The sequence below is a fragment of the Gadus morhua genome, chromosome 13, assembly GCF_902167405.1.
Source record: "Gadus morhua chromosome 13, gadMor3.0, whole genome shotgun sequence".
NCBI classification, from domain to species: Eukaryota; Metazoa; Chordata; class Actinopteri; order Gadiformes; family Gadidae; genus Gadus; species Gadus morhua.
In genome coordinates this window covers 25,511,240-25,531,094 of record NC_044060.1, presented here as the reverse complement: position 1 = coordinate 25,531,094, position 19,855 = coordinate 25,511,240, and the positions used below count along the sequence as shown (strand labels likewise).

Genomic DNA, 19,855 nt, shown 5'->3' with positions numbered 1-19,855 from the left:
GCTCAACACCCCTGTACAGAGGCCATCAAAATACAGTACCCAACCAGTGCAACGAATAAGCGGGCACACATTTTTTAAAAGAAGAGCTCATCCAAGCACCCCAGAGACACTGTATGCAGAATGCCCTAAGAATGGAAATACAAACAACTTATCCATACGGACAATCCCAAGGCATGGCACCCTGCCATAAGGGAACACTATCCCTCTGCTAAGAAAGAGGGCTTTAGTGGAGGATAGACCCTTAAAATAAACACATGAGCCCACCCCTGTTCAACTGTACAAGAAAGGCATAGTTTTGATTCAGGGAAACCTCCTAGAACAAAACTTTTCCAAGATCAAAGAAAGAGCACAGGAGAAAGCCCAACCTGGTGACTACCCCCTTCCCCACCACAAGCCACCTGGACACACCCCCTCAGAACGATGCCACAGAGAAGCCTCACCTGATGGACCACTCACTCATGGAAATGAGGGATTGCGTCACCCAGATGGAGAGGCAAATTGAGCTTGAGCAACAGCTTAACACCCTCCAATCAGCACAGACCACAGTCCAGCCTACCACACGCAGCAAGAATGGAGAAAGAGATATGTCTGCTCTCTGGACCCTACTGAGAGAACTCCAAGACAAAGAGGACACATGGAGAGCAGAGACAAGCCAGCTGAATGAGGTGGTACAGAAGCTTATAGTGGAAGTCAGGAAGCTGAGCTGCAACAAACAACCTGTAAGAGTGCCCTCCACCTCCCCTGAAGAGACCCTGCCCCAGCAACAAGTTGATGACAGCCCCAACACATCAGCAGAAACAGACCAGCTTCCTTCCACCCCACCTACCCCAAACAATACTACTGCCAGATGCCCCGAAGATACCTCAACATCCAATGAGGAGACACAAAACCCACAGATTGTGCTCCTCATAGAATCAAATGGGAGGTACATAGAGGAGAAGAAACTCCTCCCCAAACACAAAGTGGCTAAACTCAGATGCAGGAACTCCCAGCTTGCCCTGGAGTTGTTGACCGAGGATAAGCTGGGGTCGCCAAGCCACATCATAATCCACACAGGCACAAACGACCTTCGAAGCAAGCAAGAAGGACGTTGCTCTCAACCGCCAGCCCAACTCATCGCACAGGACTAGCAGAGCCATGGGCACCCCACCCAGACCCACGTCGAGAGGCCTCCCTGCATCTAGACCACCCCCTCGCCCCGGAGGACCCCTCACTCCAAAAAGACCTCTTCTCCACAGACCACATCACCACGAGCCATCCACCCACACTCACACACCCTGGAGCCACCAGCCCAGGCCGACGCCCCTTCTGCCTACCCCACTTCACACCTACTCCCAGGGTGTGAGCAGGGGAAACACTCCAAAAAGACCCCTTTCCCCGATACCACACCACCACCAGCCGTCCCCCCACGCACATGCAGCCAAACCCTGGAGCCACCAGCCCAGGTCCACGCCCCTTCTGCCTACCCCACTTCACACCTACTCCCAGGCTGTGAGCAGGGGAAAAAGCCCATCGCGAAACCGTACCATACACGGGATTCTCAGTGAGCTCTACACGTTCCTGATCCAGAACTAAACTGAAGTCTGACCGACAATATGACCGTTTCACCGACAGTATGACCATTTGACCGACAGTATGACCGACAGTGTGACTGCAGACTGCCAAGGGCAGATTAGCGGATATTTTGAGAAATAGAAGTCTTCCGTACATGGAGGTATGGCGAGTTTGGTCGGTATGGTAACATGGCATTGGTATGCCTCAAAAAATGGTTTAAGGCATTATACAGTTTTTATGCCTGGTTTAACCCTAATCCTAACCCTGGTCTAACCCTAACCCTAACCCTATATTTTGAGAAATAGAAGTCTTCCGTACGTGGAGGTATGGTGAGCTTGGTCGGTATGGTAACATGGCATTGGTATGCCTTAAAAACTGGTTTAGGAATGACCCGGTTTTTATGCCTGGTTTAACTCTAACCCTAACCCTGGTCTAATTCTAACCCGAAGGCCTAACCCTAACACTAACCCTAAGGCCTAACCCTAACCTTAAGATCTAACCCTAACCCTTTACCGGAAGTTAACATATCAAGACAATCACCAACAATGTTTCTAAAGCATATTGTGTCAAAATCCACTGTCAAACTGACGTTTTTTAGGCCCAGCCTGCATTGTAGAATGGCATCGCTTCAGAAAGAAAACTTCAAACAAATGCATCCAATTTTTTTTGCAGATATCGGCTTCAACATCGGAGATATGCATGCATTTCCCTTTAAATTGTATATCTCTGCCGTCTTTTTCCTTATTGCTAGGAATTCAACACCATATAGTCCCACAGTCACCTTGGACCTGGGTGTGCCGAGTTTGCAGCTTTTACCACTTTCAGCGCCAATGGAGTTAATGTGTGGGTGTTTGGTCAAGTTGTGGTCACTGCACTATATCCAAATGGTCTGACCGTATGGGTTGCAGTGTAAAAGTTATTCATTATGACTAATGGTGCATGTATAACACGTTTCATGCATATTGCACCTTCCTAATGAAAATGGCAGCCTGATGAGTATGTTGCACTTCAAAGGCTTGTTATAGCGCCACCTATAGTTTATTCTGGTCCGTGTTATCCCTCACTCATTTCACGAGTTCTACAAGCCTGCCAATTTTCGAAACTTTTGGCGCTGTAGTTTTTGAGATATGGCCGATTTTGTCAGGAAAAAAATAATAAATATAGTTGCAAGCAACCATGAAGGGGTCCTAACCCTAACCCTAACCCTAACGCCTAACCCTAAGGCCAAACCCTAACGCCTAACCCTAAGGCCTAACCCTAACCCTTTACCGGAAGTTAACAAATCAAAACATGTTTCTACAGCATACTGTGTCAAAATCCACTGTCAAACTGACGTTTTTTTAAATTATGTGCGCACTGCTTTAAGGCCCAGCCTGCATTGTAGAATGGCCGCGGTTCAGAAAGACAACTTCAAACAAATGCATCCAATTTTTATTTTCAGATATCGACTTCTGCTATGGGTATACTATGGAATCTACCCTTTGTAGCCATATTCAACAGTCGAGCCTAAGTTTTTTACACGCAATGTTAGAGCTGTTTAAACATTGGAGATATGCATGTATTTCACTTTAAAATGTATATCTCTGCCGTCTTCAGCCTTATTACTATGAATTTAACACCATATAGTCCCACGGTAACCTGGTACATGTGGGCTGGGTTTGCAGCTTTTACCCCTTTCGGCACCAAAGGAGTTAATGTGTGGGTGTTTGGTCCCTGCACTATATCCAAATGGTCTGACCGTATGGGTTGCAGCGTGAAAGTTGTTCATCATGACAAATGGTGCATGTATAACAAGTTTCATACACATTGCAATTTCCTAGTGAAAATGGCAGCCTGTTGAGTACAAAGGCTTGTTATAGCGCCAACTATAGTTCACTCTTATGGGTGGGAATCTCTTGGCACCTCACGATTCGATTCCGATTATGAGGTCAACGATTCGATTCTGGAGCGATTATCGATGCAACAATTTTTTTTATGTACATTTCCATGCGTGATTTTCAGAAATATATATAATCATCTGGGTTTGCTACTCAGATTTTGCTAATCGAGTCCTACTTTTGTGATGATCATTAAAGACATCAACAGATGAATTAACTTATAATAGTTCATAAGAGAGAAAGCTTTTGTCACAAATATGACTTTCGATGAACTATGCAATAATCAATGCAGCTTGCATTATAACACAATATGGAAGCATGCAAAAAATAGGTTTCAGTTTTATTTTCTTTCTAATCTTTCTTTTCTATGTCATTAAAGGAAAAGCTGCTCTTGAATTAGAAGGAGTTCTTGTGTCTGGCTGTGAGTTTGCGCGCATGCTATGCATAGGCTGAATCGCAATCGTGTCAAGACAAATCAGATTGGCCAATACACACTGAAGATAAATTCAATAATTTTAAAATTGCAAAAATTATCCCCCTCTGGTGAACAGAACATTTTCAGCCAATCACATGACTGCAGTTCCGACCTCTGAGTCCAGCCTCCGAGCCTCCCGGTTCCCTCCGTCAAATGTCTATGGGAAATAACTAGAGCTGTCAAGCGATTACAATATTTAATCGTGATTAATCGCATTAATGTCATAGTTAACTCTAATTAATCGCGATTAATCGCAAATTATTTTTCTATGCTAAATATCCCTTGATTTTTTTGTCCCATAATTCTTCTCATTTTAATTCTCTTATCAACATGGTGAAGTGCATCGGCTTGCCTTGTGCAAATGATTTTTTATTGATAACAACATTGGCATATACACTGATCAAAACAGGACGATACAAAAAAAGAGCCTATAGTGCAATTAAACGACTGCTTTGAACAAATGTCATTTGAACATAGCAGTCAGGCTACTGCTTCTTTGTTTTGAGCCAAAGAAAAAAAAAAAAAATTTTTTTTTTTTTTTTTAAATAAAGTAATTGCGTTAATCGCGCGATAAAATTTTTAACGCTGTTAAATTTGGTTTGCGTTAACGCCGTTAATAACGCGTTTAACTGACAGCTCTAGAAATAACACAGGTTTTTTGAATGATCGTACATAACAATCTCTAGGTGGCGAAGAAGTAAAAGCTGCGTCACGTTTAGCTACACACTTTTGCCATCTAGTTTCGACTGGGTTTTGAGTTTGTCGGTGCCGTTAAAGTAGTAAACGGCACCGTTAAAGTAGTAAAAAACGGCACCGTTAAAGTAGTAAACGGCACCGACAATGTAAAAACCCAGTCACTGCAGTATTATGATAGGATGAAAACGAGGGAGGCGTCTGATTTGCTACAGAGTTCCTTGTTGAAAAAAATGCATTTGTGAATCCAGCCACGTCAGGAGAGTCTCAGAAATCCACACATAAATACAGACCAGTTCCCACACAAATGCAAACAAGTTCACAAATGAAAAGCGTCTTGTAAATTCAAGTTCAACCGTTTGTATATAAATGTAACAACATCCAATACATTTTGATGAAAATTGCAAATATTTTTTTAATTCATATATTTATTGATTTATATTAGTTATTTAAAACAAGGTACATTTGTATGTGGATCAGAAATGTGTTTGTGAAACCTATTTTTGTTTATGGATACATTTTACATTTATACATATCGATATCCATTTGTGTGTGCATTGAAATGTATTTTTGCGAAGAGAGTAATTTATATATAAATCACAAAATACATTTGTGAATCCTTTTCTGTGCATTCATTATTAATGACTGTTCTGACCCCATACACTCTGGCCCATCCTTGTTATCCCTCCCTCATTTCACAAGTTCTACAAGCCTGCCAGAATTTTTGACCATGTAGTTTTTGAGACATGGCTGATTTTGTCAGGAAAAACATACTAATACTAATAACAATTACAATAGGGTTCCTACGGATTTCGTAGACCACCCTCTGCACGACACCTTCACCAGGCAGAGGAGTGTTTTCAGTGGCTGACTGCTGTCACAGTCCAGCTCCACTAATAGACTAAAAAACTCTTTCGTCCCCCTGGCCATCAGACTGTACAACAGCTCCCAGTAAAGGCAGGGAGGACAATAGATAACAACAATGGACATTTTATTTATTTATATCTGTATTTTTGCACATCCATCTGCACTGTTTTTATGTATGTTTTCGGCTGCTACTGGATACTTCCCCCGGGATCAATAAAGTATCTATCTATCTATCTATCTATCTATCTATCTATCTATCTATCAAGCATTCACAATGGAGATTGATGGGTAAACCAATTCTCCAATCTCTTTGGCCCCATTGTAAAGAAGAAAGAACAAACACATATTCAAGATAAATAACAAATAGGGCTGCAACTAACGATTATTTTAATAATCGATTAATCTGTCGATTTATTTTTTCGATTAATCGATGAATCGGATATAAAAAAAAAAACATTGTAATTGCCGCATCTTAATTCAAAAACGGAACATTACTTCAAATTCACAGTGCAGACTGAAGTGTAAAAACACCAGGTTATTGCTCCAACGTCCCGGAACTATTAAAAGTAATATTAAATAATAAAAAGATTAAAAAAATATAACTGGAATAACACAAAAAAAAAAAATACAATGTATGATATACTTTTATATGTATGTAAGGGATGTCCATGGTTAACCGGTCAAACCTATTGAAACCATTTTCGAGACTCCTTGAAATCGAACTTGTAATATTGCTTTAATTGCTGATAAGATGACGATGGTTCAAGATAGGACATTAAACAGGTCATAATTCTATCTTTACTATCTATTTTATATTACTGGGAAAACAAGTTTTCACCAAAATCTCTTTTTTTTTTCTTTACTGCTGCATTTGAACGCATCAATCATATTACTGAGCCGTTCTGAACACATCACATTTGACACTGTTTGTGACCATTGGTTAGTTGATTTTTTTAAGCTAACTAGCTCTATATCCTGCCGATTTTAACATGGATTTAAAAACTGCATTACTATTTTTAACTGACGGGACTTTCTACACCGGTTGTGTGATTACTACCGCTGCTTTGAATGACTGTTGATGCACGCGGTGCCGACTCCGAGCACGTCTGCACAACGTCTGCAGCAGCAGCAGCTGACAGTTTTCGGTTGGACTAGAAGGATACTGAGTTGAGGGAGTTTTTTTAACCCAAAGACAGTGAAGGTACAACACTTTTATGTAGGCCTACAGTGCAGTTTTAAGATATGACCAAAATACAAGCTGTGGTCGCTCACACAGCTCGCTGCGGGCGTGCATGAACCGTGAACCAACCTGTCGGCGGCTGGCTGTAAACAGTGCTGCGCCTATGAGTAACTTATTAATCGCGCGACACAACGAATCGACGACCAAATTCGTTGCCAACGCATTTAGTCATCGATTTTTATCGATTTTATCGATTCGTTGTTGCAGCCCTAATAACAAACACTAGAATCAGTAATTAAAGATCATCAGAACACACTAGATAGACTCTTCAATCACATTAAAAGAACAACAGGCCAAAATAAGTTTTCTTAAACTAAAAAAGGCATGTGGTGGCATTGATGGTATTCTAAATTAAATGATTAAATATACAGATCTCAAATTCCAATTGGCAATTCGAAAACTGCTTAACAGTGTTCTTAGCTCCGGGTCTCCTCCAATATTTGGAACCAAGGGCTGATTAGCCCAATCCACAAAAGTGGAGATCAATTTGACCCTTATAACTACAGAGGGGTCCGTGTCAACAGCAACCTCGGTAAAATTCTATGCTTGATTATAAATAGCAGAATCCTTAACTTCCTGACTGACAATAATGCCATAAGCAAAAAACAATTTGGCTACTTACTAAATGATCATACAACAGACCAAAGTCACATTAAGCACCCTCATTGACCACCAAATAAACCAAAACAAAAGCAAACTATTCCCCTGCTTTGTAGACTTTTAAAAATCTTTGACTTAATTTGGCATGATGGTCTGTTTAAATTAATAAAAAGTGGTGTTCGAGGAAAAACTTACGACATCATAAAGTCCATGTACACCAGGGGTCAGCAACATTTTGACATGCAGTGCCAGTTTGACATTTTCTCGTTAATGAGTGTGCCAAAAGCAACAATATATTAAATATTAAACTGAATTATGACACAGCGACTCCAAGCATTTCCAAAAGACCTGGAATTTATTTATTTCCATGTATCCATATTCGTTCTGTCAGTTTAACGCATTATTAACAGAGTTAACGCAAACCAATTTTAACGGCGATAATTTTTTTAACGCACAATTAACGCTCTTTTGGCTTGGCAAACGTAGTTTTTTCACCTGCTGTCTAGCAACAACTAGTCGCGTTACAAAAACTACAACACCATACCGGATCTAGCAACACCGGAAACAAAACAAGTACACCGCACAAACTTGTTGGGGCGAGCACGGATACGGAGCGGGTGAAAAACTCCTTAAAAGTGTGTGTGTGTTTGTGTGTCACTCTGTTCGAGCCTGCAGAGTTCAATGTTGTCATTAGCTGTTACGTCTTTCTGACCAATCGCAGTTCAAGGTCCAACTCGACTGTACAACTTCGGGAGGGGCCATTCAGTTACTCCCCGCTAGACAAAATCGATTTGGTTGCGACGTTGACAGTTTGTTAGTGTTGCGGCTGTGAGTGAGAGGTTGCGGGCGCAAAGCTCAGGCTTGCTGGAAGGTGCTGCAAGGAACTTTTATAAACGCAATATTGTTATCCCGCAGTAATCAGCCCGAAAGCCCTGAAACATTAACGGCCCACCGGGAATTCTCCCGACTCTCCCGATTACCACTCCGCCACCGTGTGTGCGTATCTGCGTGTGTGGGCGTTATTCGATAGCCTGGTAATGTGTTTTGGCCTACGTACGTTAGAAATATTCATACTGGTTTAAATAATAAATGTTAGTATCTCCCAATCTTGCTGAGCAAGAGTTTTCTTCGAAAGTTCAGTGATTGAGACAAATAAAAGCCTGGGCTATTGAAGTTTTACGGTAGGCCTACCACTGTCACTGTCATCCCATTCACTGCGGGTCTCTCTTCTTATATCCATCTTACCAAACATTTTATTACTGTCCTTCTCAACACTCTGATCTCACTAAAAGGCTAGCAGCACAAAAACAAGGGATATCTAGAATAGAAAAAAAAAGTGTGATTAATCGCACAGTTAACTATGACATTAATGCGATTAATCGCGATTAGATATCTTAATCTAATGACAGCACTAATCCATATATTTTGTAGCGGCGGCCAAGAAGCACACAGAGTCAGGCTTAAGTAAATTGTAGTTCTGCGTCCCATCCACCGCACGACTGCAGACTACCTTTATTCATAACCAATAGGGCTTTGACTTTTGCCCAAAAATCATATTCGAAGTTTGTTTGTTTAATAATATCAAAATTCGAATATATTCGAATATTTATTAATAATATTTTGACCATTAAATGCCTTCAGTAAGACCTGGGCTGAATCCGAATACTTAGTACATACTATTTCTGTTCAGTGTCTACTACTTGACCGTACTGCACTTGACAGTGTAGTACGGTCTACAGCTATGCGTAGAACGCCTCTGAACGCTTCCGAACACCGCCGAAACTTCACCGGATGTTTGGAGATGACGTATCTCCCCTCAGATGACGGCAAAATTACCTTGATAAATTACCTGTCTTCCGTCTTGTCATCATTGCTATTAAATTAAAAATGTCTCTTTTTACTTAATTACTTGCTTTACTTTTTTACTCTTTTTAATGTCTCTTTTCTCCCCGCTTTCTACGACGTCTTTCTAAGCCGCTGTTGGTAGTGTCTGGTCAGCCATCTCTTCTTCGTTCGTTACCAGACTCCGGTTGCATTGTGGGATAGCGTAGTGACCTACCGTTGTATACTGTGGCGGTAGTACGCATTCTTTAACGTTTTCCGTACTACACAATGCGTACTGAGCATTCGGACGCGCTATATTTGTGGCGTACTACAAAATGCATACTATAAGTATGAGTATTCGGATTCAGCCCTGGATTGGGTTTTGCGAGGTTTGTTTACCGGCGTTGCTATGATTACCGGTCTTGCGTGTTCCAACGGTTTATTGGGTTTCTAATAAATCGCTGTCTAATCAACAGACATGGGGGACTCGAGTCACATGACTTGACTCGAGTCAGACTCGAGTCGCAAATTTGAGGACTTGAGACTTGCTTGACAAACACTGATAAAAGACTCGACTTGACTTTGACTTCATGACTTGACTTAGACTTGAGACAGATGACTCGAAATGACTTTTCTAAAGTTAGATTATAGGTTGGATATGTGATTTGCGATACGCCAGCAGATTTTGAAAAGACGCAACTCAAATGGTCCTACCCCCTCTCCTTCAACGCTGACTCCGACTCCACCCATTCCAAGTACATGGACGCGCAATCACACAAGAGCGCGAACACAGATGCGCGAGAGTGGGCCAGGGCCCCGTTTCCCGATAACGATGGATCTTCGCTCGTACGATCATTCTCCCGATGGATCTTGCGATCCATCGATAATTTCTTTGGAGCGTTTCCCGAAACTCCTCTTAACGTGAACGCGCATTCGCTGCACTCACGACGTCGTAGGATTGTAACTGTCTACTGACACGGTGCTTAAATGGGCTCTGTAGGAGGGGGAGACGCAGGAATGTCGCAGGAAAATTGTGTTAAAAAGGGTTAAAATATATCCCCATCAAGGACAACAGCAGAGTAGCCTACGAAAAAAATAGACTGCAATTATATGAATGCTAAAGACATTAAAACACAATTGATTAGGCTTAAACCGACATATATCAGTCCTAATCCTGAATGCACTGTGCGTTTCACGGCATTTCCCCCCCTGAAATAATTCCATATGACAAAAAATTAAAAATAGCTTGTGTGACAACTACATTTATCTTAATGGGCTGATTTCTGAAACATGCTTTGCGCAGCAAAGAGAGCCGACTTAATCTGATTCCGCATAAGGGTTTCCTTGATTGATAATTTGATTGGCTATAAAAGCCCCTCCGGAAATAGGGTAAGGTATGTATTGATGAGGAATACAACGAAGCCCACCGTCTGGCCCGGTGCATCGTTGAGCGCACGATCGGGAGGTGGAAGTTGCGCTTTAGATGCCTTCACAAGTCAGGCGGAGGGCTCCAGTTTTCGCCGGCCAAGTCATGCGCCGTGATATGTGTGACGGCTATGTTGCACAACATTGCAGCTAAGGCTGGGGTGGCATTGCTTGAACCGGAGGACGCTGAGGACGATGACGACGAGGAAGATCGGTGTGAGGACGGCCTCCCTCATAACTACGCGGCTGGTTTTCATGCGCGTCGAAGAGTGATTGAGACTTTTTTTTAACCCCCTCCACCCTCCCACATGTCACTAAACATTCCCGTCAACGTGACCAATCCCCACCATATCCCAGCCTTTTGCCTGCTCCTTTGCTTGTTTTTTATAATTTATTTTATTTCTTTATTTTTAATTTTTTTAATTGTATTTTATTTTGTACATTATTTTATGCTACGTTTTATGAGTAGCCTATGTCAGTCTGCACAAATCCCCCCACTTTCTCTCACACATTTTGAGTGCCCTGCCTGCGCAAACATTTTCTGGACTGTCCCGTTTTATTTTGGCCATTTTAACATCTTTATTAATAAATTAATTAATAATCTTTATTAATTACCAAACTAAGAACATAAAGGCGCAATGCGTTTTACTAAAACGCATCCAATAGACGGAATGTCCGATGGTGTCGCCACTGAGGCTATAGCTGACGATTCTCTTAGAGTCCTACGAGTACCTACGAGCACCCCTGGAGTACTCGTTAGCTACGAGCGTTTTCAAGACGTTCGTTCCCCACGATGCTTTCGGGAAACGCGGTGAAAACTCTACGATGCCCTTTCGACGCACTTCACGATCCACTTAGGCTAACGACGCTTTCGGGAAACGGGGCCCAGGGCAGGCTAGCTAGGTTGGTGTTTAGGGTTGTATTCTAGCGCTAGGTCCAAATGTGGATTAGCTAGTAAACTAGCTCCAGTAGCTACCGCAGGATAACAACAAACAGAAGCTTGCTCTGGGTCACGAGCTTTGAGTACGTGCACGAAGAGGTCACGCGCGGGGGGAGGGGGAGTGCAGTACGACCGTTTGATTGACGTACTTACTGTCCAATGCCACTCAGTGTTTCTGAAAATCATTGGCAGGAGTTTTTCGAGCCCTGCCCGTTCCACAGATGATTAACTTGTTTAATTTTCATGTCAGTAGGCTACTTCTAACTCAGTGGTTTTAAGTGTCTTTTTGTTCAAGGTGGAGGTACGAGTTATAGCAGTCCCTGCATCAAGTGCACCTGTTGAACGTGTGTTCAGCCATGGTGGGGTGATAATGAGACCGCATCATTCAGAACTCAGTGACAAAGTAGCCTACTGTCAAATTATTTTTTTTGCAAATGCAATGCATTGTAAGTCGATGTATGTTGCGAGGCAGCAAGATTGCTACCAGCTTTCAGGCTTGTGTATTACTATTTCCCCTTCCTACAGTATGTGTATGTGATATTACTTTTGAAATATTATTTTTTTTCATGTCTGATGCCATGTGCTGCAAATAATATTCTACAACATGTAGGGAGATTGAGTGATTGACTTGAACTGTTGTCGTATACAGCTACCTAGAGGTTATATTTGATTCTGTTCATAGGTTGGAGGTAATGATCATAAAAAACATTTTCAAACTATGCAAATAATGGTTTTGGAATGTTTTGAATAGTTTAAGTTATTGTTAAGACATTGTTATTGTTAATGTTGAAATAAAACTCAACTTACGAACCACTCTCTTTACCGATTTTTAAATGTGGAAACTGGGTTAGATCATCAGATTTTTGTATGACTTGACTTGTGACTTGCTTGACCTGATCAATGACTTGACTTGTGACTTGCTTGATTCTCACCACAGTGACTTGGGACTTGCTTGAGACTTGAAGGTTATGACTTGAGACTTGCTTGTGACTTGCACATGAATGACTTACCCCCACCTCTGCTAATCAATACTTCATTCACTGCCTCTTCCGTGGTCATTACAATATTATGAATGGACTGCGTCAGGTTCTCCGACGTCTCTCCCTCTTGGCCTGCCCATAACAGGTTCGAATATTAAGGACTGCCTAATATTCGTTCGAATTTTGATTTCTTTTTTCATATTCGAATTATATTCGAATTACGAAGTTCGGAGTCAAAGCCCTAATAACCAACCATACAGAAAACAGCACACCAAACAAACAAACATGTCATTCTCAGTGACGGTGGCGGCAACGATACACACATGTTAACATTCAACAACACACAACCAATTAACACCCCAAACCAATTAACCCCACTTAACCTAACAATTACAATAGGACGACAAAGCAACAGGCAACACAAGTACCCAGGATCCCCTGCGCAACCCCGTAAGAGTCGCCACAATATTTCCATAAGTCCACCAGTCAGTGTGATCCCTGACCCTACTTGGCTGGGCTGAGCTCCAATATCTGGGGGTTGTAGTTTCGGACTTTAAGCTGCACACATGCCTCAGAGTGCTCCGTAGTTAAACGACTGCGGGAGGGGCTGAGCACGTATTTCATGTGTGAGAATATCTGCTTACAGAGGAATGTCGACCCGAAGAATGACAGCAGAGCCAAGGCAACGTTCCGGAGACAGCTGAACTTCTCTGGTGCAGATGCCCAGCAGCAGGCGAGGATACAGGGTCCGTGAACTTTGACTGCTGTGGTTTCCAGTTGTTTCCGTAGCTCTGCAAACTTTGTCAACCAGAGTGTTGAGCTCTTCAGCTCAATCAGCTGCATTTCCATGTCCTGTGTATCCAACCAGTCTGTCAGGGATGAATCCAGTTCATGTCCATCAAAGCTTTCGGGCTTAGTCAGGAAAGAAAACATGGGTCCGAACCTCTTAAAGTCCCCAAATCTTGTTGTGAACTCCGACTCAAGCTCGCGCATATATGCGCATATTTCAGCGTTGCTGATGTTGCGCTTGGAAGGACAGCTCTCTTAAGTGTCGGAAGTAGCGGAAAGTGGAGGCAGCAATATCACTTGCTAACTTGCTGACAAAAGCCGTCAATGTGTCGAACATGTCCAAAACAGTTTGCCCTGCACTGCAGTTGGAGATTGAGCTCGTTGAGGTGTTCCGTTATGTCCGTCAGAAACATGAATTTCACCACCCACTGCTCGTCCGTCAGCTGTGGATAGTCTTGGCCTTTTTCGGACAGAAAGGCCTTGACAGCATCGAAGCAGCCGACAAACCGCTCCAAAACCTTTCCTCAGCTTAGCCACCTCACAGCTGAGTGGAGAGGGAGATCGCTGTATGCCTCGAGCAGGGACTGGAACTGTTCGTCCATCAGTGCAGATCGCTTCACTATAAAGTTGATCACCTTCGCCACAGCAGCCATCACCTCATTGAGATCCGAATTGGACATTTTTGCACGCAGGTTTTCTTGGTGTATAATGCAGTGCAGTTTCATAATGGGATGGCCGACTTTTTCCTCAATCAACCTGACAGCCATGGGCGTCAGTTTGGTTTGAAATGTGCTGGGGACAGACGCATTCGGAAGTGCATTTTCAGAAGTGCTGGGTACAATGAGGATGCACTCTCTTTTTCTCTCTTTAGTGCTGGTGATGAAAGGTTCTGAAAGACGGCATACCCATGTAGCTAATTACTAAGGAATAAAATGTATACAAAATCTGTCTGGCACGTTTTATGAAGAAAACGTTTCCAAAAAGTATCGGACATGACCCACTATGTTCTGCTCCATCTATCCAATGTTGACAACGTGACATGATATGGCAAAGCTAACAACATAAAAAAGAGGAGCTAGGAAAGGAATTTAACTGCGTGTTTAGGTTTAGAAGGGCCAAATGTGTGGCTACACACAGCACTACAAAAGTCGTCAAGATTGAAAAAGAAAAAAAAATTGTTGCACAGCTGAACGCTGTATCACATCATGAGCTGGCTGTTCTCAATTCACAACACGCATTCCATCAAAACCTAGCCTACATCAGGCATTCTGACCCAAACTCATGCACTCCCCCCACAATTATTCCAGAATTCAAGCAAAGCAAGAATGACCAAAAGTCACTCTGTGTCAACAAGAGACTGACTCCACCGACTATCAATTGCAAGTTAAAACAGCCGACCACTCGAGTGCAAAAAACACAAAAGACCTTGCCACAGCACCAGCAAATCTTAAGCAACAAATATCGCATCTTACTTTTATTTATGTGTCAGTGGTTTGCAGATGCATCCCTTGGTGTAGCCTAATTATAACACATCCATTTAGTTCAACAGGTTATCGTTCGGATACTGTCCATGGTACTAGCAACCTGCTCTGGTGCTTTTTACCTATGTATTCAGGCTAAAATGACTTGACTGTCATATGACTCAGCATCCCAGCCAAAAAGTGTTGGTATTATTAGTAATGGCTACTTGCCAAATCGAAAAATAACTTCACACAGTGTGTCTTTTTCCAATGTATTTGTTATCATTCGTAGCGTTGATCAGCAGAGAAATAGTTCGCCAAAGTCGTTGACATCGCTCAGCAACCGAATACGCTGGGGTTGATAAGTTACCGGACTGCAGAGTGCTACAGATGACGTGAATCAGAGGCAAAAAAAAGACACTTTCCTTGACATCGGTCAATATGGTGGACATGAGCATTCCACTGCATTGAGAAGAGCCGTGTAATAAACAAAAATAATTGACAGCTGAACGTTAGGAAGGCCCATGCAAGTGAATGGAGCAGTCTACAGCATTGAGAAGAGCCGTGTAATAAGTAGGCTAGGCGATAATGTATAGAACGCCGGTCATTATCGGGAAAATAAGCCCAGACAGTGCTTCCCACTGGAGGGGCTTAATTTAGATAATGACCAGCGACGTTCTATACATTATCCCGCTTATTACACGGCTACGTGCCAAAACGAAAAAATGACTTTGCATGGTGTGTCTTTGTACAATTTAATTGTTACCAGCATTCGTAGTGTTGATCAGCAGAGAAATAGTCCGCCAAAGACGTTGACGTCGCTTAGCAACCGAAGACGCTGGGGTTGAAAAGTTACCGGACTACTTGAGGAGTGATACCAAAGACGTCATTATAGGCAGAAAGTCCTTTGTTTTCCAGCGGTCAATCATACTTGGCAACGGTGAATTTTCTAATATAATTCACCGCCGGAAGTTGTGACGAGCCCATGCAAGTGAACTGAGCATTCCATGGCATTGAGAAGACCCGTGTAATAATCCATAATAATTCAACTCGATTTTTTTCTTTTTATTTATTTTTTACAAGTGGTGGGTACAAAATGAACCTTGAGGAAATCTGGTGGGGACGTGACCCCGGCGTAAGCGACACCTATGCTGACAGCTCCCCTGTGTCTCCCGACCATGGCGGGAGCGCAGTCCGTTATTGCCAAGATTTTGCTGATGTCGATCCCCCGCTTGACATTGGAGGTTCGGCATACAACATTTTCGAAACATAAAGTGCACACAGCATGGCCCTTTTGAAAAACAAAATCAAAGTCTTCTGCCCATAATGGCTGAAATACCCTCAACTTGACTTTCTTAGTTGGCGGCACCATCATCTTAGCCAAGTAGAATCCTGCTGCCGCTGAAATGTTGGCACTGAGGAAAGCGGCCACGCACAGCGCAAAGCGTCCACCGTGGGAAATGTGCGCGTGTGGCGCAGTTAAGACAGACATGTCTCACTTAAAGTCATTGCTTTTAATTGCAGGGGAGACGAGAATATTATTCATTTATTTTTTCCAAGTGTGCAAATGATTATGCTGCCGCATTACAGCGAGAAAAATTATATAAAAGATATATTCAGTATTGGGGTAGTTACTCAAAAAATAAATTAGTTACTTATTACTTCTGTAAATTGTAATGAAATTACTTTACTAGTTACTGCATTTGAAAAGTAACTTCCCTACTTATTACTTTACTTTCCCGTTTCTTAATTTACTGTAGATACATGGACAAACATCATAGCCCTATCATCACTTAGTGCTTATTGTATAAATCTATATAAAATAGCATATAAAACCATATGAAAGAACAATATTCCTGTCTGCACAAAGAAATGCCTCACTGTAAAATCCACAAACAACAGGATAAAGTAGGTTATGGTGAGGACAATCAGTAGCAACACACGTTTCAAAACACAGGCTTTGGGAAACATGAGAACAAAAATCAATGAAAAATATAAAAGGGTCACTTTATCCCATACAATTAAAACAGAAATGCACTTAAGCGGCGGTGACACATGCTGTTACTTTATGTAGTCCAAAGGCTGAATGAACCTGATCTATTTTGCAAGATATGACATCGTAAGTGTGTCTTCCTCTCACCCTCTTGCAGGCAAGAGAAGCATTTTCAAGTTTTAAAGTAATGCTGTCTATCCAGTGCACCGTCATTCCTAAGTAACTTTTGTTGTTGGCGGACCAAATGTCCGCGGTGGTGGACATATGATCCAGGGAGGACTCTAAAATTATTTTGAGCTTCGATTCCATGTCGGTATAACACTTGTTCAGGTAATGGGAAAATGTTTTCCTGTCGGATGTTGGCTTGCGAGTCGCAGGTATTTTATCTAGTCTTTTTCTAAAGCGGGCCGATTCAATAGTCGCAAGCGGTAGCATGTCTTCTACAATGAACCCTGCAACCAGCCTGTCTTTCTGTGTCACCTGCTTCTACGCTCCAACACTTGAACACTCCTTCGCACAAGCAGCTACGTCACTGAAATCAATCGCTATGGCAACGTGCCGAGGCAAGCAGGCGCTGAAGACACACAGGCAGCACACATGCACGCACCACAACAGAACTTTACACGCAGGCAAACACGGCTTGGGTAACGCAGGAAAGCGTTTTACTATAGTCTAGTAAAGTAGTGTAGTTACCGATATTTTAAATGCAATGCGTTACTTTACTTCGTTATCGTTACCCAAAAAAGTTAAATTGTTACAGTAACGCGTTACTTTGTAACGCTTTGGTTATGTATGCGTTACAAATTAAGTTACCCCAACACTGTACATATCTTTTTTTGCAAGTGTGCCAATGATTATGCTGCTGCGTGCCAGTGGTGGCACCCGTGATCAGGATTGCCGACCCCTGATGTACACAAACAAAAAATGTGCAGTCAAGATAGGAAAGGAACACAGACTTTTTCCCACAAAGCCGGGGTGTGAGACAGGGATACAGCTTGAGTCCAACCCTGTTCAACATATACATTAACCAACTAGCAAGGGAATTAGAACAGTCTGCAACCCACGGCATAACACCGATAGACACCGAAATCAAATGTCTGCTGTTTGTAGATGACCTGGTGCTGCTGTCCCCAACCAAAGAAGGCTTACAGCAGCACCTAGATCTTCTGCACACCCTGACAGTGAACCTTAGTCAAACCAAAATAATGATATAAAAAAAAAAAACTATACCTACGTTGGCATAAACATGAACGCCACAGGAAATTTCAACAAAGATGTTAATGACCTGAGAGACATGGCAAGGGGGGGCATTTTATGCCATAAAAAGATCAATACTAGACATCAAACTAGACATCCCAATTAAGATCTGGCTAAAAATATTTGACTCAGTGATAGAGCCCATTACGCTCTACGGCTATGAAGTCTGGGGCCCACTCACCAACCAAGATTTTATAAAATGGGATAAACATCAAATTGAACCTCTTCATGCAAAATTCTGCAAATCAATGCTAAAAGTCCAAAGAAAGAAAACAAATAATGCATGCAGAGCAGAATTAGGACGATATCCTATCGTTATTAAAATTCAGAAGAGAGCCCTACAATTGTATAACCACCTTAAGGAAAGCGACAGCAACACACTCCACAACAAGGCTCTTACCAACAGAGAGTTAGAGCCAGAAAAGTGGAAATCCTTGACCAGATACATACTCAGCGAACACAGCCTGGCCATCGAGAAGGGACACCACAGACAGACCTGGCAAGAGAAGACAGCTCCCACTGCACACACAACCAACTAAAAACAGAACTGCACTTCCTGACTTCCTTCCAGTCATACGAAGACATCAGGAAAACACACTACCCAAAGATTACAAAGTCATGCAAGGACTTCAAAGACACTCCAGATGCTCACAAACTGCCATTCCTGTTGGGAGAAATACAACAATGTATGAACACAGCAGCAAGATTCGTCACTTGAGAGAAGGACCTCAAACTCCCCATAGACTCATCCCCCTGGACTCAGTCTTCACACAATTGCACTGCTGCACACATCCTCCATAATGTAAATACTGTGTATTAATACTGTGTATTTAAAGTGTATCTTTAATTTATTTTTTTATACGAGATACTGTGATTTTTGTAATTTTTATAATATTGCACATATTACTTTTTATAGTATTTTTTATAGTATAACATTTGAATGCATAGATTTTTTGCATTTAACTTTTTATACTTATTATATATTATATTTTGTACCTGACCTTTGTACTTTTTATTTTATAACGCTGTTTATTTTATTGTTTACCTGCTTTGGCAATGCAAATGTATATTTCTCATGCCAATAAAGCTTTTTTGAATTGAATTGAATTGACAGACAGAGACGGAGAGAGGGACAGAGACGGAGAGAGAGACAGAGTAACAGGGAGGCAAAGAGACAGAGACAGTGATTCACACAAACTGGCAGCCACATATCCAATCCAATCCAACAAGCTGTAAAGACTCTTGCTCACCCGACTGCGTGTGTGTGAGTGTGAGTGTAAGGTCTTAGGTTCAAACAAGCACAGGGGAACTAATGCCTGGCCCTTATCAGTGCAGCTTGCAGAACTTTACTCTCTATCACACAGGGGTCTAAATAACACACACTGGTGTGGACAGGTTATATTTATATGGGCCCTATTCACTCTTGTTCGCTTCCTCCTTGCACAGCTATTTTGAGTCGAGTTTGTTCATCCCCGAGTGGTCTCCACAAGACCCTGTACTCACTCAGCTAAATCGGCTATGTCTAATCAGATGAAAGACGAAGGAGGAATGATTACGGCTAGAGCCGGAGGTGGAAAGAGCTCCATCCCAACCTCCGGCTATAAGAGCTGTAACAGTTAGGGACAATTCAGCCTTTTGAGCTAGGATGGCCCGCTGGTTAGTTATTTAATCCTACCTGGCGTTCGTGTACATTGGAGTACAGACATGTGCATGTTCTACCTGATCTGTCGGTCAGCGCTCTCCACGCAGATGTGCTGGGCAGGAACCTGCTTCCATCGCTCCGCCTCCTTCACCATGGCCTCTGCGTCCATCAGGCCGAAGCCGTACAAGTGGCTGACTGAAACATGACAGGATGTCCGTCAAACACCACAGCCAATCAGA

General features: G+C 42.3%; 1 protein-coding gene across 9 annotated transcripts in view; it reads right to left on the bottom strand.

The window, feature by feature from the left end:
* Positions 1–19,855, bottom strand: part of pcsk5b (proprotein convertase subtilisin/kexin type 5b) — a 171,987-nt gene that overhangs the window by 99,930 nt on the left and 52,202 nt on the right. For all 9 annotated transcript variants that reach the window (XR_003979217.1, XR_003979218.1, XM_030375638.1 and 6 more), the window contains one exon: positions 19,694–19,811. Coding sequence is in view for 7 of the 9 variants with exons in the window: in XM_030375638.1 (XP_030231498.1) it covers positions 19,694–19,811 (118 nt within the window). In the remaining 2 variants the exon portion in view is untranslated. The remainder of the gene's footprint in view (positions 1–19,693; positions 19,812–19,855) is intronic.